The following is a 22439-nucleotide window of genomic DNA, read 5'->3' as shown; positions in this document are numbered from 1 at the left end:
CATGTAAAGTGGGACTGTTGGTCCTGCGTTGTATGTAATGACATCAGAATGCTGCAACAAGCCTATACCCTGCGTAGTGTGGGGGTCCTGTGGGGGGGAATTATACCTCAGCCTGAAGTGGGGCTTTAATAAAATGGAGACCTGAATGGAGAGGTGAGGAGGATTCTGGGAATATCATTTGATGTGACTATTTGTGTTCAGATGTAGAGTTTTCCTCCTGTGAAGTCTGGAGATCATATGACATCACATTGCCTCCACCTCCCTCCCTGATAGAAGAGAGAAAGAAGAAGAAGATTCTAGAAGTCACCAGAGAGATCACTGAGCTGCTGACAGGAGAGGTGAGCGGTGCCGGGAATTCTGGGACATTCTCCAGTAACAGACAAGGGATGTGTCTGGATGGTGACTGTATCATTGTGTGTGTCAGGTTCCTATAAGGTGTCAGGGTGTCACTGTCTATTTCTCCATGGAGGAGTGGGAGTATTTAGAAGGACACAAGGATCTCTACAAGGACGTCATGATGGACAATCAGCCGCCCCTCACATCACCGGGTAAGAGGAGACTTTATTGTAAAGGAGAGAGCAGTACGGAGGATCCACCTAGATCCCCCATCATCTGATAAACACATAGAAACAATGGATTCAGTCAATGTGTGTGTTTCCTACAGATGGATCCAGTCATGGGAACCCACCAGAGAGATGTTCCCGTCCTCTGTATTCCCGGGATTCCACACAGGAAGGTCACACCATCCCTCACCATCAGGTAGATGAGGAACAATCACTGATAGTATCATTAGGATCTGTACATTATCTGCATTGTTACCATTGATGGCATTTTATTATATATTCAGAGTGGAAACCTGAGAGATCCTAAAGTTGAGGTTAAAGAAGAGATAAAAGAGGAGGAGGATGAGGATGGCGCGATGGAGGAGTCAGAGCTTCTAAGAGAACACAAAGATCTGTACCAGGACACCATGGTGGAGTCATCCAGCTACAGGAACCCACCAGAGAGATGTCCCCGTCCTCTGTATTCCCGGGATTCCACACAGAAAGGTCACACCATCCCTCACCATCATCAGGTAGATGAGGAACAATCACTGATAGTATCATTAGGATCTGTACATTATCTGCATTGTTACCATTGATGGCATTTTATTATATATTCAGAGTGGAAACCTGAGAGATCCTAAAGTTGAGGTTAAAGAAGAGATAAAAGAGGAGGAGGATGGGGCGATGGAGGAGTCAGAGCTTCTAAGAGAACACAAAGATCTGTACCAGGACACCATGGTGGAGTCATCCAGCTACAGGAACCCACCAGAGAGATGTCTCCGTCCTCTGTATTCCCGGGATTCCACACAGGAAGGTCACACCATCCCTCACCATCATCAGGTAGATGATGACAATTATTGGTAGTTGTGATTTATACACAGCATGTTTGTTACAATGAATGTTTTATTATATCTTTCAGAGTGGAATCCTCGGGGATGATAATATTGATGTTAAAGAAGAGTATAAAGAGGAGGATGAGGAGTATGGAGTGATGGAGGAGTTTTCAGAAGGACACAAGGATATGATGGAGCCACCTAATACCAGGAACCCACCAGAGAGATGTCCCCATCCTCTGTATTCCCGGGATTCCACACAGGAAGGTCACACCATCCCTCAGTATTGCAAGGTTCGTGGGATGGAGAATCTAGAACATGGACTTGTAGGGGTGATAAGTGGATATTTTTATGTGATATTTTCTCTCATTTTCTTGATTTAGAGTGGAGATCCAATCGATATAGAATTTGAGGTGAAAGCAGAAGAAGAAGAGGCGTATGTGAGGGATGATCAGCAGTCTATGGAGGAGGATGGAATAACGGGGACATTTATAGAGGAGGACACTCCTACAGAGATCAGCACAGGTGGGTCATGAACACTAAATCCATTCCTCCAACCATACTGCTCACTGATTGGTCCAGAGTAGGGCGGGGACTGGCAGAGTCTAAGTCCCAGGCTGCCCTTCACCAGGGCCCCTGATGGTGGGGTTGGACTTGACGCAGCCAGGAACCAGGTCGGAGCCCCCGAGACACCCCGGCTGCGGTAATGGCCACCGCCAATGGCGTGTAGCTGGTAGGAATGACAATAGCGTAGTCAGGCAGGCCGGGTCGACAACAACGGGACAAAACGGTACAGAACAGTAGACAAGAATCACAGGTCCCGGGCCGGGTTCAGCAACGGAAGGTCAGATCAAACTAAAACACAGAGAATGGTCTAGTCACAAGCCGAGTCAGATTCCAGAAGAGTCACGAGAGTATGAACAGAGCTGTAGCTACACACGACACAAGACACAAGTGCAAAGAGCATGTGCGGATCACAGGCTTATATGTGCTCAGCCACACCCCTCTGGGGGATGGACCTCAGAGACCTGAAGGCATAAAAGACTCCCACCATGCTGTGCAGAAAGCCAAGATGGACGCCAGCACATGAAGCTGCACAATCTCTGGGAAAAGGTAGGATCTTGACAGTACCTCCTCCTCAAGGGCCCCTCCCCCTCCGCGGCTCAACAAAAGGCTTCTGAGGAAAGCGGGCATGAAAAGCTCGGAGGAGGGCAGGGGCATGGACATCTGCAGAAGGAACCCAGGAATGCTCCTCGGGACTATACTCGCGCCAATGAACCAGAAACTGCACCCAACCGTGCACCAATCGAGAGTCCAGGATCTGGCTCACCTCATACTCTTCATGACCGTCAACCCGGATGGGACGGGGCCGAGGCAAAGAGGCAGTGAAGCGATTGCAGACTAGAGGCTTCAACAGGGAAACATGGACGACCTTGGAGATCCGCATCCCAGGAGGAAGAGCAAGAGCATAGGCCACCGGATTCACCTTACGGAGAATGCGAAAAGGACCAACAAAACGGGGGGCTAGTTTAGGTGCGGGCACCCGCAGATTGAAGTTGCGAGTAGATAACCACACCCGATCCCCGACCTGGTATGAAGGAGCGGGCAGCCGTCTGCAATCAGCCAGGAACTTCTGGCGCTGTGCCGAGTCCCTCAAGGACTTCTGGATCTGCCCCCATGAAGAACGCAGGGCAGCAAGATGGTTCTCCACAGCCGGAATGTCCTGTGGTGAGAACCCCTCAGGTAATACCCCAGGTTGGAACCCATAGTTGGCCATGAAGGGAGACATCCCAGAGGAGGAGTTGACAGCCGAGTTCCTGGCAAGCTCCGCCCAAGGCAGGAGATCGGCCCAATTGTCCTGATGGTCTGAGATATAACAATGAAGGAATTGTTCCAAGGCCTGGTTGGAACGCTCCGCAGCCCCATTGGACTGCGGGTGGTAGGCTGAAGAGAAGGAGAGCCTAATGCCCAACTGGGAGAAGAAGGCGCGCCAGAACCTGGACACGAACTGACTCCCGCAGTCGGAGACAATCACCTTGGGCAACCCATGCAGGCGAAAAATCTCCCTGGAAAAAACCGTGGCCAGTTCTTGCGCTCTTGGTAATTTCTTTAGTGTAATGCAATGGCACATTTTGGAAAAACGATCGACCATGAGAATGACCGTATGACCCCGAGACACAGGGAGGTCTACAATAAAGTCCATGCCCAGGTGTGACCAAGGACGCTCCCCATTGGGAATGGGTTGCAGAAGACCCAATGGAAGACGCCGTGGAGATTTATTCTGGGCACAGATCGAACATGCCGCTACATAAGAGGTAATGTCGACATGGAGAGTTGGCCACCAGAATAAACGAGAGACGACCCAAGACAACTGGTTCTTCCCCGGATGCCTGGCAGTTTTGGAGTTATGGTAGGTATGCAGCAGATGGGTGCGCAACCCCTCGGGTACGAAACATCTACCCTCCGGTCTCTCAGGAGGAGCGTCAGTTTGAGCCGCCAAAATCTGCTCCCCAAGGGGAGAAGTCAGACTGGTGAGAATGGCAGCCAGGATCTGATCCGGAGGTATGACCGAGGTTGGCTCAGAGTCCTCCCTGGAAAACTCAGAGTATTTCCGCGATAATGCATCAGCCCTGACATTCTTGGAACCAGGCAAATAGGAGACCACATAGTTGAACCGCGACAAGAACAAGGCCCATCTGGCCTGACTGGGTGTCAATCTCTTGGCCTCCGAAAGATAAGTCAGGTTCTTATGATCGGTAAGAATGAGGACCGGAACCGCGGAGCCCTCGAGCAGGTGCCTCCATTCCTTGAGAGCCAGAATGATTGCCAACAACTCCCTATCTCCAATCTGGTAGTTGCACTCTGCAGAGGAAAGCTTCCTGTAGTAGAACTCACAGGGAAGTAGGGGTCCATTGGGCGACCGACGTTGAGACAGGAGAGCGCCTACACCCGTCTCGGATGCATCAACCTCAAGGACGAAGGGCAATCCAGGATTGGGATGAGACAGTATCGGAGCCAAAGCGAAGGTGGATTTCAGAGCCTCGAAAGCTACGATGGCCTCAGATGGCCACTCGTGAGGATTACTGCCCTTCTTGGTTAGGTCTGACAGAGGCTTTGCCAGCGTGGAGAAGTTCCTGATGAACTTCCGATAGTAGTTGGCAAAACCCAAAAAGCGCTGAATGGGCCGAAGACCATTGGGACGAGGCCACTGCAGAACCGCCGCAACCTTTTGAGGGTCCATGGAGAATCCCTCAGCAGAAATGATGTAGCCCAAAAAGGAAACTTGGGATCGATGGAATTCGCACTTCTCGAGTTTACAAAAAAGTTTGTTCTCACGTAATCGTTGCAGCACCCGCTTGACATCCTGAAGATGGGACTCCATGGAGGCAGAGTAAACCAGGATGTCATCCAGGTAAACCACCACGCACTGCTGCAACAAGTCACAAAGGACATCATTTATGAATTCCTGAAAAACCGCGGGCGCGTTACACAACCCGAAGGGCATCACCAGGTATTCGTAGTGACCGGTTCTAGTGTTAAACGCGGTCTTCCACTCATCCCCCTGTTTGATCCGTACGAGGTTGTACGCCGCCCTAAGGTCGAGTTTGGTAAAGGCTGTTGCCCCCTTAAGGTGGTCGAACAACTCAGTAATCAAGGGAATCGGGAAGGCATTCTTAATGGTGATTCGATTGAGACCCCTATAATCGATGCAAGGCCTCAATTCACCACCTTTTCTTCTTTACAAAGAAAAAGCCCGCTCCTGCTGCGGAAGTAGACTTACGAATGTACCCCCGGGAAAGCGCATCCGCAACATACTCCTCCATGGCCTTATTCTCCGCAACCGAGAGAGGATACACCCTGCCACGCGGAGGAGTGGCACCGGGTTGCAAGGATATGGTGCAGTCGTAAGGACGATGAGGAGGTAAGGCACCAGCGCGTACCTTATCAAACACGTCCAGGTACTCCCCATAGTCGGTGGGCAACACAGAGTCCGAGGAGGCACACAACACCTTGACCGGCCCACGGATGTACCTGGCCCCACACTGTGGAGACCACGAGAGAATCTCGGCCGTTCGCCAATTAAAGGTTGGATTGTGCCTCTGGAGCCAGGGGTACCCCAAAACCACCGAATAGTGCGGGGAAGAAATTACCTGAAAACAGGCCAACTCCCTGTGAACAGCCCCAATAGCTACTTCAACTGGCCTAGTCTCGTGGGTAACCTGCGGTGGTTGCAGGGGCCTGCCATCTATCGCCTCGACATCTTTCGCCTCGAGAACCAATTGGGTAACTCGAGCCTGCAGGGGAATGGAGTGCTGGGCAGCAAACAAGCTGTCCATAAACAACCCACCGGCCCCAGAATCTACCAAGGCCTGGGCCGTCACCGAGCCCTCCGCCCAAGAGAGGACAATGGTGATCAGTGGTTTATCTTTGTGGAACGCCGGGGACAAGGAGACTCCACTCAAGATCTGTCCCCGACAGGATCTCAGGTGCGAGCGTTTCCCGGACGGACCGGACAGGACTGCCAAAAGTGCCCACCAAGGCCACAGTACAGGCAGTGACCCTCCCGATGCTGAGCGGCCCGCTCTCCCTCAGAAAGGCGAGCAAACCCCAGCTCACCACCAGACAATCTATCCCCAGGAGGCATGGGAGGAGAGGGAGGAACGGGTGGGACAGAAAATACAGCTGCCAGTCGATTGGAAGGCCTCCACAGACATTCCTTGAGTGAAGGCCTCTCCCTGAGCCTGGTGTCAATCAGGATTAGGAAGGAAATGAGTGCTTCCAGCTCCACAGGCAGTTCCTTGGCCTGCAATCTCGTCCTTCAATGCATCAGAAAGACCCTGAGAAAACGCAGCCACCAGAGCCTCATTGTTCCAACCCACCTCTGCCGCCAGGGTACGAAACTCTATGGCGTACTCGGCAACGGTCCATGAACCCTGATGCATAGACATGAGCAGCTTGGCAGCCAAGGCGGAGCGAGCCGGTACGTCAAATACCCTATGGAAGGCATCGACAAAACCGGAAAACTCGTGCATCACCGGATCATTCCTCTCCCATAAGGGATTTGCCCAAGCCAAGGCCTTGTCTGAGAGTAGCGATATTAGGAAACCCACCTTTGACCTCTCAGTCGGAAAAGCGTGGGGTATTAATTCAAAATAAATCCCCACCTGGTTGAGGAACCCACGACACTGACTCGGCTCACCCCCAAAGTGCTGTGGAAGAGGGGCTGAACCAGTCATACCTCTGGGCGCCGTGGGTGCCGCAGCAGCCGCGGCGGTAGGCGCAACAAGCGGAACAGCAGCGGGAGCAACCACCGGAGTGACAACCGGCTTAATAGCACTAGGAGTAAGGTGCGCGGTGCGTGCAAGCAGAGTTTGCAACACCTGAGCGAACTGAGCCAACAGGAGATCCTGTTGATCCAGTCTGGCGACCAACATTGGAAGCGAAGACGTACCTGCACCGTCAGGATTTATGGCACTTGTGTAATGTCAGTGCAGGGCTGTGGAACGGACAGGTAGGCCTAGTGGCAGGGTAACACACTGACTGATGACAACCACCACCAACAGACCGAAGTCCCTCAGGGCACGGAGTCTATGTCCCAGGCTGCCCTTCACCAGGGCCCCTGATGGTGGGGATGGACTTGATGCAGCCAGGAACCAGGTCGCGGCCCCCGAGACACCCCGGCTGCGGTAATGGCCGCCGCCAATGGCATGTAGCTGGTAGGAATGACAATAGTGTAGTCAGGCAGGCCGGGTCGACAACAGCGGGACAAAACGGTACAGAACAGTAGACAGAGAATCACAGGTCACGGGCCGGGTTCAGCAACAGAAGGTCAGATCAAAGGAAACCACAGAGAATGGTCTAGTCACAAGCCGAGTCAGATTCCAGAAGAGTCACAAGAGTATGAACAGAGCTGTAGCTACACACGACACAAGTCACAAGTGCAAAGAGCATGTGCGGATCACAGGCTTATATGTGCTCAGCCACACCCCTCTGGGGGATGGACCTCAGAGACCTGAAGGCATAAAAGACTCCCACCATGCTCTGCAGAAAGCCAAGATGGATGCCAGCACATGAAGCCGCACAATCTCTGGGAAAAGGTAGGATCTTGACAGAGGGATCTCATTGTTAAAAGGTATCAGTCAGGAGAAGGGTACAAAAGAACTTCCAAGACATTAGATATACAGTTATGTTCAAAATACTAGCAGTCAGACATCACTAACCGGATCAATCACTGTTTTTGGTAGAAATGATATTTCTACATGGCAAATAATTTCCTAGCAGGTGTAGTAGAGTCATAGAAATCCAACAGACCCAACAGTCATGACATGCATGCTGCTGATTCTGTGTCATTGAATCACTCACTGAAAGGGGCGTGTTCAAAATAATAGCAGTGTGGAGTTCTATTAGTGAGGTCATTCATTCTTTGATAAACAGGTGGCAATTATTGCCCTTATTTAAGGAAGGAAGGCAGCAAATGTTGTACATGCTGGTTACAGTGCATTTCTCTCTGAAATTCTGAGGAAAATGGGTCATTCCAGACATTGTTCAGAAGAACAGCGTACCTTGATTCAAAAGTTGATTGGAGAGGGGAAAACATATAAAGAAGTGCAGAAAATGATCGGCTGCTCAGCCAAAATGATCACAAATGCTTTAAAATGGCAACTAAAACCTGAAAGACGTGGAAGAAAGCGAAAAACCACCATTGGAATGGATAGAAGAATAGCCAAAATGGCGCGGACTCAGCCAACAATCAGCTCCAGGAAGATGAAAGAAGGTGTGACGTTCCCTGTGAGGACTGTTACAATTAGAAGACGCCGATGTGAAGCCAAGCTATCTGCAAGAAGTCCCCGCAAAGTCCCACTGTTGGAAAAAGACATGTGCTGAAGAGGTTACAATCTGCCAAAGAGCACATTGACTGGCCTAAAGAGAAATGGCGCCACATTTTGTGGACTGATGAAAGTAAGATTGTTCTTTTTGGGTCTAGTGGGTGGAGACAGTTTGTCAGACGACCCCCAAACACTGAATTCAAGCCACAGTACACTGTGAAGACAGTGAAGCATGGTGGTGCAAGCATCATGATATGGGGATGTTTCTCATACTACGGTGTTGGGCCTATTTATCGCATACCAGGGATCATGGATCAGTTTGAATCCATCAGAATACTTGAAGAGGTCATGCTGCCTTATGCTGAAAAGGAAATGCCCTTGAAATGGGTGTTCCAACAAGACAATGACCCCAAACACACCAGTAAACGTGCAACATCTTGGTTCCAGACCAACAAGATGGACGTTATGGAGTGGCCAGCCCAATCCCTGGATCTTCATCCAATAGAAAACTTGTGGGGGGACATCAAAAATGCCGTTTCTGAGGCCAAACCAAGAAATAGAGAAGAACTGTGGAATGTGGTCCAATCATCCTGGGCTGGAATACCTGATCACAGGGGCCAGAAGTTGGGGGACTCCATGCAACACAGATGTACAGCAGTTCTCAGAAACAGTGCGACTACAACCAAATATTCATGAAGTCATTCAAAGGAAATCAAAATCTTCAAACATTTCTCAGTTTATATAGTGAATGTTTGAGTTTGTAAAGAAGAATACAAACACTGCGATTTTTTTGAACCGTCTAATATTCACTTTTCTTCCATTTTTTTAGAGGAACAACACAAATTTGATAAATTTTTCTTCATGTTGTGATTTGGAATAGAATGTGTCGTGTTCCAATGCATTTGTGTGGATGGAAATAACAGCTATTAGAAGGATTTTCAGCTTTATTCACTTTTTTCAACACACTGCTATTATTTTGAACACAACTGTACCATAGAACACAGTGAAGGCAGTCATCATCAAGTGGAGAAAATATGGTGCAGCAGTGACATCACCGACAGTGACATCACCAACAGTGTCATCGCCAACAGTGACATCACCAACAGTGACCTCACCAAGAACTGGACGTCCCTCCAAAATGGATGAAAAGATGAGAAGAACACTGGTCTGGGAGGCGGCTACGAGGCCTACAGCAACATGAAAGGAGCTGCAGGAATATGTGGCAAGTCCTGGCTGTGTGGTCCATGTGACAACAATCTCCGTGTTCTTCATATGTCTGGTCTATGGGGTAGAGTGGAAGACAGAAGCCTTTTCTTAGGAAGAAAACCATCCAAGCCCGGCTACATTCTACAAAAACACATCTGAAGTCTCCCAGAAGCATGTGGGGAGATGTGTTCTGGTCTGATGAAACCAAGGTTGGACTCTTTGGCCTTAATTCAAAAAAAATATGTTTGGCACAAAAACAACACTGCACATCACCAGAAGAACACCATACCCACTGTGAAGCATGGTGGTGGCAGCATCATGCTATGGGGATGTTTTTCTTCAGCTGGAACTGGGGCCTTAGTCAAGGTAGAGGGAATTATGAACAGTTCCAAATACCAGTCGATATCGGCACAAAACCTTCCGGCTTCTGCTAGAAAGCTGAACAAAGAGGAGCTTCACCTTTCAGCATGACAACCACCCAAAGCATCCATCCAAATCCACAAAGGAATGGCTTCACCAGAAGAAGATGGAAGATTTGGAATGGCCCAGCCAGAGCCCAGACCTGAATCCGATAGACAATCTGTGGGGTGATCTGAAGAGGGCTGTGCGCAGGAGATGACACGCAATCTGACAGATTTGGAGCGTTTTTACAAGAAAGATCGGGCAAATATTGCCCGATGGAAAAGGTGGAAAACTCTTCTGAAATTATTTATTTTTGTCTCATTTTTTTACATTACAGAAATCTGACATTTTAACCGGGGTGTGCAGACTTTTTATATCCACTGTATGTAGTACATTACATACTCCTGACCCCTGTACTATATACTCTATGTTGTACATTATATACTCCTGACCCCTGCACTATATACTCTATGTTGTACATTACATACTCCTGACCCCTGCACTATATACTCTGTTGTACATTACATACTCCTGACCCCTGCACTATATACTCTATGTTGTACATTACATACTCCTGACCCCTGCACTATATACTCTATGTTGTACATTACATACTCCTGACCCCTGCACTATATACTCTATGTTGTACATTACATACTCCTGACCCCTGCACTATATACTCTATGTTGTACATTACATCCTCCTGACCCCTGCACTATATACTCTGTTGTACATTACATAGTCCTGACCCCTGCACTATATACTCTATGTTGTACATTACATCCTCCTGACCCCTGCACTATATACTCTATGTTGTACATTACATAGTCCTGACCCCTGCACTATATACTCTATGTTGTACATTACATCCTCCTGACCCCTGCACTATATACTCTATGCTTTACATTACATACTCCTGACCTCTGCACTGTATACTCTATGTTGTACATTACATACTCCTGACCCCTGCACTATATACTCTATGTTGTACATTACATAGTCCTGACCCCTGCATTATATACTCTATGTTGTACATTCCATAGTCCTGACTTCTGCTCTCCCCCCTCCCCCCACTGCTATATAAACACATAATATGGATTCTCTTTTGTTACACCCATTTCCTCCCAGCTGTACATTTTATATCGGATGATGTGATTGGAGCACAGACTTTTACATGGTGATAATAATGTGATAACATCCTCCAACTTTGGACCCTTAAACAGAAAGTGATAATGAGGGAGGAGTCAATACCCCAATGATGGTGGTCTTCAGGATCAGTCCAGTCTTCATCTTGGTTGTTCTCCCCCCATCCTCAGTCTCTGACCTCTGGTGGGGCTCAGCCCCGCTGTTCTTCATGACTAAATCATGGAGTAAATAAGGAAGTGCAGTACTTCTTGTGTTGGGAAGATGGCGATGAGTGATAGAGGGGGTGGGGACCCTCGTCCTATAATCCCCTCATCACTGTCCCTCCTATAAAAGACAGTTCTGGTTGTTTCCTCACTCTCTGACTAAGGTCCATGAATAAAGAAATGACCTGGTAGGAGATCAGAGGAGCCATTTCCTAGTTCCCTTGAGGGTGGAATTGTAAGCTCCTCAGAGACCAAGCTGCCTGATGTGGGCGGAGTCCTGGTTTGGGGGAACCAATCAGCTCCTGTCTAAGTAATCCTCTTTGTCTTTGTATTTTAGTCCATGGCCGGGAGATGAGGAAAACCTCCGAGGATTGTCTCACTTTGTCTCCAGACTGGAAAGTAGAAGATGAGGAAATCACACAGTATAGTCCAGGAGAAAACCCGGCTCCTTCCAATGTCCATCCGGCACCACCCAGTGTAGATGGACCATCGGATTCCTCGTATCCTGAGGAACCTCAGACTGTGCGGGACTGGGCCGGCCTTCCAACAGGGAAGAGCTTCTCCTGTCCTGAGTGTGGGAAATGTTTTTCAGAGAAGTCCAATCTTCATAAACATCAGATATCTCACATGGGGGAAAAGCCACATTCCTGTCCTGAGTGTGGGAAATGTTTTTCACAGAAGTCCCATCTTTACAGACATGAGAGATCTCACACAGGGGAGAAGCCACATTACTGTCCTGAGTGTGGGAAATGTTTTTCACAAAAGTCCCATCTTTACACACATCAGAGATATCACACGGGGGAGAAGCCGTATTCCTGTTCTGAGTGTGGAAAATGCTTTTCAGAGAAGTCCAATCTTCATAAACATCAGAGATCTCACACAGGGGAGAAGCCGTATGCCTGTTCTGAGTGTGGAAAATGTTTTTCAGTGAAGTCTAGTCTTTACAGACATCAGAGATCTCACACCGAAGAAAAGCCGTATTCTTGTCCTGAGTGTGGGAAATGTTTTTCAGTGAAGTCCAGTCTTTACACACATCAGAGATCTCACACTGGGGAAAAGCCATATTCCTGTCTTGAGTGCGGGAAATGTTTTTCAGTGAAGTCCAATCTTTACACACATCAGAGATATCATACGGGGGAGAAGCGGTATTCCTGTTCCGAGTGTGGAAAATGCTTTTTAGAGAAGTCCAATCTTCATAAACATCAGAGATCTCACACGGGGGAGAAGCCGTATTCCTGTCCTGAGTGTGGGAAATGTTTTTTAGATAAGTCCAGTCTTTACACACATCAGAGATCTCACACTGAAGAAAAGCCACATTCTTGTCCTGAGTGCGGGAAATGTTTTTCAGTGAAGTCCAGTCTTTACACACATCAGAGATCTCACACAGGGGAGAAGCCATATTCCTGTCTTGAGTGTGGGAAATGTTTTTCAGTGAAGTCCAATCTTTACACACATCAAAGATCTCACACAGGGGAGAAGCCGTATTCCTGTCCTAAGTGTGGGAAATGTTTTTCACAGAAGTCCAGTCTTTACACACATCAGAGATCTCACACGAGGGAGAAGCCACTTTCCTGTCCTGAGTGAGGGAAATGTTCATCATTGAAGTCCTGTCTTCCTGTACATCAGGGGTCCCACACAACCCTGGAGGTGTATTGGTGCCTTGAGTGCGGGAAATGTCTGCTAGATGAATGTTGCTGGACATCCCAGCTCTCATGTAGGGAAGAAGCACACCCTGATGTACATCTCAGATACAGGTACACAATGATGACAAATCACAGCTTGAACTATCTTGCTTTGCATGTAATGAGTCTATCTCATATATTAGTTTCACCTTTTAAGTTGCTGAACTGAAATAAATGAACTTTTGCACCATATTCTCATTTTTCCAGTTTCACCTGTATAACTCATGGCTGATCTTCATCATGGAAGGAACAGTTCATAAGGAGATCAGAGGCCCCCAAAGACATGGATGAAGTGTGGGACCGGGTTGGCCATTGATGGCAGGAGAAGAATAAAAATAGAGTCCTGCCCTGTGATTGGCTGAGTACATTTTGTGGTGGGAGATTTCACAAACACTTGGAGGTCTATGGAGAACAATGTTGAACGGATGTGACCGGCATTCTCCAGAATAGATTTAATAGGAAATACATTCTCTACCTTTAATGGCTTGCTGGATGTTCATCAGAAAAGGTGTCCCTGGAAATGTTTCTGAAAATTTGTAGCTATGTTCATGTAGTATGTCTGTTATTGCTGATCATCTCCTGTAGTATGTATGCAGTCTCTGACAGTCTCCTGTAGTATGTATGCAGTCTCTGACCGTCTCCTGTAGTATGTCTGCAGTCTCTGACCGTCTCCTGTAGTATGTCTGCAGTCTCTGACCATCTCCTGTACTATGTCTGCAGTCTCTGACCGTCTCCTGTAGTATGTCTGCAGTCTCTGACCATCTCCTGTAGTATGTCTGCAGTCTCTGACCGTCTCCTGTAGTATGTCTGCAGTCTCTGACCGTCTCCTGTAGTATGTCTGCAGTCTCTGACCGTCCCAGCCTACAAGAAAAGGCTGGAGAGTTGGGTCTCAGCTACAGGGGACTTACTAAAGAACAGCTGGTCCGAATACTGGAGGAAGCTGGCCAACAGGAGTTGGGCACTGACATGGGTCAGGCACCACCCGGTGAGGATGTACCAGAGCTACCTGGGAAATCCAGTAAGAGCCCATGGCTTATCTGGTGCTAGAGATGGCCATTCTGGGGGAGGGTGCCACTACAGAAAGGAAACTTGCAGTCACTGAAAAGACACAAAAGAGACACACAGAGTGGGAGGCTACAAAGAACAGAGAAGCCACCTCTGTGTCTGTCCCTGTGGTAAGGGAAACCCCAAGAATCTTCAGGATGGACTTTAAGCCCTACCAAGAACATACTGGAGATGTGGATTGTAGTGACTTTTGGGGGACTGTTTATTAAGAAAAATAATATTATCCCAAAATTGGGAATCCCAGCTGACTGTCAGGGGTTAACATTTTAGGGTGAATTTCAAGGGATATTTCAAGAGGTTACCACACACACACAATGAGTGGAAGAGACTTGTTCAAGACACAATATTACTATTTGAATTTCTACAGGTGATCAAACAAGAGTACCAGAAAAGACAATGGTGGGATCTGATTCTGGTTTTTCTAAGACCTTGCAAAGTGTCATCTAAACAAGTACCATGGTCTATGGAAAGCCAGGAGACTTCACCTGCAGGGAACTTAATTATAGAGTCAAACACCACTATTTGGACTTCTGCAGGTGAACATATACAAGGTCTGGAAGTGACAATAGGGGAACCAAACCTGATTGTCTGAAAGCTCACACAAAACCTTGGAAAGTGTGATGAACAAACCGTGAAATGTGACAATATGCTATTGAACTGAGGTTTTAACTCCAGGCCAGTCTATTTACCTTAATTACTCAACAATGGATAAGGTTCTCCGTCACATTCCCATGAACTGTACATTCAGCCCAAGGTAAAATCTGGGTCAGCTAAGATACAAAGAAAAATGTGGTTTATATCAATGGGATCTTATAAAGGGTATGTTTCCACACACCAAAATATATTGAACAAAGTTGGGTATTGCATACCACTCAATTAAGTGTGAAATGATAAAGAATAGGATGATTTATGAATTGGTGTCAATTGTACATTTCCAAAGAAATCAGCTATCTCAAAACAGCTTAAATATCAGGGAAATGAGAAACTGAATGTACATATATCTTTCTATGATCCTTATCCAAGAATTAGTATTGAAATCAACTATACTTGAATAGGACATATATATTTGATACCTAAAGACATTTTGTTTCTATCAAAGTATGAGTCATTAAAACACAAATTTCCTTGGATGCCTGACTGTCCCCAGTGGACAGGTGAGGAATATCTCTAGGTACGCACACTTCTCGACCGGCCAATCAACAAGCCAGTTGGGAGGGTCCCTTGAAACAAAGGATTGTATGGTATAAAAAGGCCGTACACCTCATACTCAATCAAGCTGAAAATCTGACACTTAAAAATCTGAAAACAATCTTCTAAACTTCAAGACTTCTAAACTTCTTCTATGACACTTCTGATCTAGACTTTTATCGACACGTCTATGACTATACTGAGCTACTTCTTCTGATCTACTTTCCTTATATAATATCTACACTCTACTCTAAACACTACAATCAAGACTGCACTATCTCTCACTTGCTACCTGCGGCCATTTTGCTGAAGGAGTCCAGCTGCCATTTTGTCTTGAGGACCATTTGAAGGCCCAACTGCATCCCACTGGGGAGTCCTCAAAATCAAGGTTCTAGGAGTGGTGAGACTGCTAGGATATTGTATTTTATTTGATATTTCCAATTTTCCAAAGACTTATAGCATTTGTATTGTGTGTTTAGGAATATTAAGATTATATACATAATTATCACTAAAAAGTATTTGGTTTGGTATTGAGTGTATATATTTCATATTTCACTGATCGGTAGTTTTGTTGTAGTGCAATTTATCAGAGATACTTTTCTTTTTTCTCTATGGCCACGAGAAATTTTAAATAATTGCTGAAGCACTATAAGGTTACAACTTATACCTAACTTAGATTTTTCCTCTATTTACTATTATCTATGGATCATATAGAATTAGCCTGTCATATTTTTATTGTATGTACAAGTATACATTTATCACCAGTCTTTTGCGTTTGTATTAATATATATATATAAATTTTGTACATAAATAAATTTATTTATCAAAAGGCAATTTTTGTTTCTATGGTACGAAATCATACTGGCTAAAAGGACTCAAGGTATATTATTAAGTGGTGATCAAATTATTAAGGTGTCCAAATTATTGGTTCATTAAATATTTGCCGTATTTTAACGGCTGGAGGCATTGCGATATTTTGTTTAAGGGAGAGGACACCACCCTACGTATTTAGAATAAATTCTTACATAAATCACCACAGGACAAATTTGGAGGCACTGCTGAGAGCCAAAGAAATCGTACCATAATACAAAACGCACTGGTGATTATACCATTGTCAAAAACATATTTTGTATAAAAATGGCATCCAGTAACCACGGATCCACCTCTTCCAAGCATAGCAAGGAAAAGGTAGCTGTCCAGAATGTTGAGGAGGAAACTCCTAAGAGAGCTAGAAAATCCTGCGATGCTTTGCAAAGGTATACAGAATGTACGGTAATAGATTATCTAGGATTAGATTTAGGGGATAACATTGAGGAATTAGTAGCAGAAGAGAAAAAGCAAGCTATGAGCACCTCTGAGGACCTGTTTAACGAAGAAGGTCGGTTTGTCAGGTTTTTTTTGCATTTGCTGAAGCAGAAAATAATAAAAGCCGTGACAGACTTCTAGAAGCCTGGCCCATGTTATGGTTTATGAGCAGTGAAGCTGCCCAGCAAACACCAGCTTTAAGGGAGGACCTGTCAGAAGCCCGCCACCTTTTGAAAGACAGAGATCAGGAAATTGAGTCCTTGAGGGAGAAGCTTGACCATACATGTGTTCGTCTCAACGAATCCAAGGAGCATCAAGCTAGATTGGTCAAAGACATTCAATGTGCTCAAGGCTTATATGAGGAAAGTTTTCAGGAATTAAAACAATTTAAAAAGAGATATCAGGATTTAAAACAAGAAGTAGAGTTCTTTAGATCAGGAAGGATATCTCCTGTTGAAATTAATGTTCATCCAGGGGATAAGAATGACCAATCAGAAGTTGCTTTTGTAAGGTCTGAGCAAAAAGCACTGGAGGAGCAGATTGTCAGGTTAACTGCCCAAATAAATTCTAGAGTCCAGAACCGGACCTACCCAGTTAAGCAGGAGGCTGATGAACGGGAATACCCATATCACAGTGAAGTACCTGATAGTGAGACAGAGACGGAATATAGGTCGCCCCCTAGGCTCCAAAGATATACCCCAGAGCATGCAGAAGAAGAGTATGAGGGTTCATATAGGCAGGAAGGGAAGTCCCGGGGGTCATTCAGAAGATATGACACCCCAAAGGTCATTCAATTTTTGAAAGACACCATTCCTATTTTCACCAAGAAAGGGTCCCTGGAAATTACTGAACATATGAAAACATATGAACAAGCGTTAGAAATTCTAGGCATTAGGGATGACCACACCAAAATTGAATTATTGCCATGGGTGTTTGAAGAAAAATACCGGCAATTCTTTGATACCTTGAAGGCCTTTTCCAATCAGTCCTGGAGAGAGGTAAAACATAGGTGCCACATGGAATTTGGGCCTTATAGAACTGTTACCTCTGCCAAGGCTGCAGCCTACAATTTAAAGTGTGGTCCTCACCAAAGCCCTGCAGAATTTCTGGCCGTCCTCATAAATGCATATATCCTGGCTGAGAAGGATCCCAATCCTGACCAGCCAGAATTCAAGACTCTATTTTATGAAGCATTACCTGCTTACATAAAATTGGGACTTGCTCAGGATTACAGAAAGGGACGCTCTCTTGATTGGCTGGTGAAAGAGAGTGACTATCTGTTCTCAATCCAACAGTCCAGTGAGGGCGGGATAAAAAGAGAGCACAAGAATAGTCCCAAGATAGTGGCAGCCACTACCGTTTCCCCTCCAAATCTAAATTTGCAGGCGGAGAAGAAATCGTATGCGGAAGTAGTCCGTTGGAGTTAACCCAATGGTTCCCCTAGATTTGCACCTCAAACCCAGCAAGTAAAGGAGGCCCCTAGCTTTGCCCCTCAAACCCAGTGGGTGAGGAAGGATAGACAAAAGCCAGGGAACTACGGTAGTGGAAGTGAAAAGAATAAAAGGTATGAAAATGCCCACTATAGTGATGAGAACCAAAGGGGTCAATGGTATCCTCGGAGGTTCTACTATACTCGCCAGAACCAACAGAGAAATTTTTATAGAAACAACAATTTTAATAGGAACCCTAATTTCAATAGGAACCCCAATTTTAATAGGAACTCTGACTTCCAAAGATTCCCTCAACACCAGGAACACCCTCAAGCTCAAAGGGTGGATACAGTACCCCAGATTCCCCTCAATTACAGGGAGAACCAGAAACCTCAGGGAGCAAGGCCATGGCGTCGGGACCGGAGCAGCAATTCTGACTCCGGGTCTCCTAGCCAATCCCGTCTGCAGTACAACTGCAAGTACAGGAAAAGGGAGAATCACCAGAATGCCTCCTCTAAGCGCATCGAGCAAATAGAGGTGCAGATCAGCAAAATGGCTGAACAAATGAACAGGCTTGTCACTAACCATTCTTCCAATCCTTTTTTAGGAGCAGCTTCTGTGACCAACCAAGGGTCACAGAATTCATAAACAACCAACCCTTAAACCAACAGGGGAGGACACTGAGTAAAATGACAGGAGATGTGTGTCCCGTCCCTGACATGCCCACTAATGGAGAATCTAGTTCTCGGGCAAAGGGGGACCAGTTGTTGGTTATTAATTCCTCTCCTGTTTTTCAGTGTCCATCTATTTTCCCTAATATAGTCGCGGCGTCGGAAGTCGTCGGGATTGACAAGCCAGACGGAACGCCAACTTCTAGTTGTGCTTCCGTCTTGAAACATTCCAAGAGTCCCGCCAGGAAGGATAAGGGTGATGCGTCCACCACATGCGGTGAGATAAGAGCCAGTCATATGTCATTGAAGGGCCCACAGATCTTCAACCACACCAATTTCATGTGTGAGCTGACTGAATCTGATGGGAGATATTATGCCACGGTGCAGGTGCAGGATGCCAGTGATCTTTCTATTGTCGGCCTAATAGACACTGGATCCCAGGCTACCATTATGTCACAGGAACATTTTAATAAAGTGGCGAATGTCATGCCCACTAAGCCAAGACTTAAAAGCTTTGACAGCTCATTCATTGGTGTAGGTGGAGACCCTTTACAAGTCACAGGCACCGCCTGGCTAAAGCTTAAACTGGGTAACAAGGAACTGAGACACCCCATCATCATTGCCAGCATCTCCCAGCACCACATGATAATTGGGATGGACTTTTTAAAAAGGCTGAACACAATAGTTGACTGTGTGAACCAAGTACTGTGGTCACAGGTAAATACCCCGATTAAATATGGGAAACTTCAAACTCCCCATTCCCGACAACACTGCCACCTGGTGGAAGAAAGGCCTGGATCATTAGAAATCCATTTCAGGAATAGGCAACTTCCTGATGTCACAGTTAGAGATGAGCGAATTATTCAAAAATTTGATTCGGCTGATTCGCCGAATTTGCGGGAGAAATTAGATTCGATGCGAATTTATTCGCCGCAAATTTAACTTATTAAAAGGGTTTCTAGGCTTCAGAGAGCCTTTATATTAGTGCAGAACACTGTACCTTTAATTTAAATGCCCTTGGAGTCTGCTGGGGAAGAGAAATAATACTGTCAGTCAGTATGACATGCAGATGAGTGCCGTCGATCTTAGAATCACCGCACACTTCACTCATTTGGGCAGTCACGGGGCACGACGAAGAAGATGAAGAAGAAGAAGAATGAAAAGAAGAATGAAAAGAAGAAGAAGAATGAAAAGAAGAAGAAGAAGAATGAAAAGAAGAATGAAAAGAAGAAGAATGAAAAGAAGAGGAAGAAGAATGAAAAGAAGAATGAGAAGAAGAATGAGAAGAATGAAAAGAAGAAGAAGAAGAATGAGAAGAAGAATGAAAAGAAGAATGAAAAGAAGAAGAAGAAGAATGAAAAGAAGAAGAGGAAGAAGAAGAGGAAGAAGAATGAAAAGAAGAATGAAAAGAAGAATGAAAAGAATGAAAAGAAGAAGAAGAAGAAGAATGAAAAGAATGAAAAGAAGAAGAAGAATGAAAAGAAGAAGAAGAATGAAAAGAAGAATGAAAAGAAGAAGAAGAAGAATGAAAAGAAGAAGAATGAAAAGAAGAAGAAGAAGAATGAAAAGAAGAATGAGAAGAAGAATGAAAAGAAGAATGAACAGAAGAAGAAGAAGAAGAATGAAAAGAAGAAGAATGAAAAGAAGAATGAAAAGAAGGAGAAGAAGAATGAAAAGAAGAATGAAAAGAAGGAGAAGAAGAATGAAAAGAAGAAGAAGAAGAATGAAAAGAAGAAGAAGAAGAATAAAAAGAAGAATGAAAAGAAGAAGAAGAAGAATGAAAAGAAGAGGAAGAAGAATGAAAAGAAGAGAAAGAAGAATGAAAAGAAGAAGAAGAAGAATGAAAAGAAGAATGAAAAGAAGAAGAAGAATGAAAAGAAGAAGAAGAATGAAAAGAAGAAGAATTAAAAGAAGAATGAGAAGAAGAATGAAAAGAAGAATGAAAAGAAGAATGAGAAGAATGAAAAGAAGAATGAAAAGAAGAAGAATGAAAAGAAGAAGAATGAAAAGAAGAATGAAAAGAAGAAGAAGAAGAATGAAAAGAAGAAGAAGAAGAATGAAAAGAAGAAGAAGAATGAAAAGAAGAAGAATGAAAAGAAGAAGAAGAATGAAAAGAAGAATGAAAAGAAGAATGAAAAGAAGAAGAAGAAGAATGAAAAGAAGAAGAATGAAAAGAAGAATGAGAAGAAGAATGAAAAGAAGAATGAGAAGAATGAAAAGAAGAATGAAAAGAAGAATAAGAATGAAAAGAAGAAGAAGAAGAATGAAAAGAAGAATGAAAAGAAGAAGAAGAATGAAAAGAAGAAGAGAATGAAAAGAAGAAGAAGAAGAATGAAAAAAAAGAAGAAGAATGAAAAGAAGAAGAAGAATGAAAAGAAGAGGAAGAAGAATGAAAAGAAGAAGAAGAAGAATGAAAAGAAGAAGAAGAATGGAAAGAAGAAGAATTCCAGTACAGCAAAAAGTGTATCTGCAGAGAGCTCCGCTATTTCTGACAGTTCTCTGACAGTTCCTTCACATTTACAGCGGTTGAAACATTGTATCTATTACAGCGGTTGAAACAAATAGATACAATGTTTCAACCGCTGTAAATGAACTGTCAGAACTGTCAGAGAACTGTCAGAAATAGCGGAGCTCTCTGCAGTGACACTTTTGCCGGCTGATCGGGGAAAATTCGATTCGTGCATCCGAAGTTTGCTAAAATTCGGATTCGATGCGAATCAAATTTTTCCTAATATTCGAAACGAATTCCACTTTGCCAAGTTCGATTCGCTCATCTCTAGTCACAGTTATCCAACCTGATGACCATAACCCTATCAGAAGAGATGAGGATCACATTTTTAAAATTCCCCAAGATAAAATAAAAGATATTTCCCTCCAAGATTATATCCTTACGATATCTTTTCATCAGGAAGATAAACCAAGAAAAGGGGGAGATCACACCCAATTCTTGACAGGTATTGAAAGGGTTAACAGCGACTTGTTTATCCCCATCCGGATAAATGGTCTTAATAGGTCAAAATATGCCAAACTAGATTTGAGACAGGAACACAGCTTTGTAAGCCATGGGTTGATAAAACACCTGACCGAAATGGAAATGATCCGTTTCTCCACACCTCAGCGTCATTGGATTTCAGACTCCCTTGATGACTCTGATGATTACAATTCAATAGCCAAGTGTCTCTTAAATGTCACTGTAGGAAACAAAACAGCCACCCATGTGTTCCTAGTCTTGGATAATCCCCAAACTAAAATTTATTTTGGCAATGATGTATTACATCGCTTTGCAGTGCAAGTCGACCTAATTAATGACTGTTTATGGAGTCGACTAAAGGGGGACCCCGAGAAATACCAAAATCTGGACTTAGCTTTAAAATCCCAGCAACAGATGCCTTATGCTGTTGAAGTCCAGGTAGCCCAAAAGATTACAATTCCTAAGGGCATAAATAATTTCATATTCCCCATCCAAGTTAAAAAGGGACATAGACTGAAGGGGTCAGATGCATTAGTATGCCTCTCCCATAAAATGCAGGGGGAGGGACTGAACATTACACACACGCCCCTAGTCAACACACATCAATTCCCGATGTACATTTACATACATAATCTGTCCAATCAGGACATCGTCTTACCCAAGGAGACCCTTATTGGTCTAGCGGTAGAGACTGAATATTACACCTTTGGGGTCACTAACCAGGTGATTGGACTCATCCCCGATGAATATTTGTCGGAGGAACAATTAATTGAACAAACATTCCATTCATTACCAGAGGGTATTTTCACCGTAGAGTCCATTTATCCGTTCGATTCTAAAGATGGTACCTGTAGAATTGAAGAGACATCCATTGTCTTTGATCACCCAATCAAAGAACAAGAGTACCCCAAAGAACCTGGATGGCAGGAGAACACACACACACACATCACATGCCCAATGACCTC

At 44.9% G+C, this 22439-nt stretch overlaps 2 protein-coding genes across 2 annotated transcripts in view; both read left to right on the top strand.

Moving 5' to 3' along the window:
* Window positions 1-1165: 1165 nt before the first annotated feature.
* LOC149451665 (uncharacterized) overlaps window positions 1166-22439 on the top strand; it is a 215653-nt gene continuing 194379 nt past the window's right edge. The window contains exon 1 of the mRNA XM_089690360.1: window positions 1166-1385. Within this exon, the coding sequence (XP_089546486.1) occupies window positions 1230-1385 (156 nt within the window). The 5' untranslated portion in view covers window positions 1166-1229. The remainder of the gene's footprint in view (window positions 1386-22439) is intronic.
* LOC149451670 (uncharacterized) lies at window positions 1681-13036 on the top strand. The gene is made up of 3 exons (XM_089690353.1): window positions 1681-1704; window positions 1762-1903; window positions 11500-13036. Exons 1-3 carry the CDS (start codon window positions 1681-1683, stop codon window positions 12744-12746), a joined length of 1413 nt encoding a protein of 470 aa, XP_089546479.1. The 3' UTR covers window positions 12747-13036.

Source organism: Staurois parvus, unplaced genomic scaffold (assembly GCF_062004578.1).
Source record: "Staurois parvus isolate SC_StPar_1 unplaced genomic scaffold, SC_StPar_1.0 ptg000526l, whole genome shotgun sequence".
Classification (NCBI taxonomy): Eukaryota; Metazoa; Chordata; class Amphibia; order Anura; family Ranidae; genus Staurois; species Staurois parvus.
The sequence above is the reverse complement of the archived record's forward strand: the minus strand, read 5'-3'. Positions and strand labels throughout refer to the sequence as shown.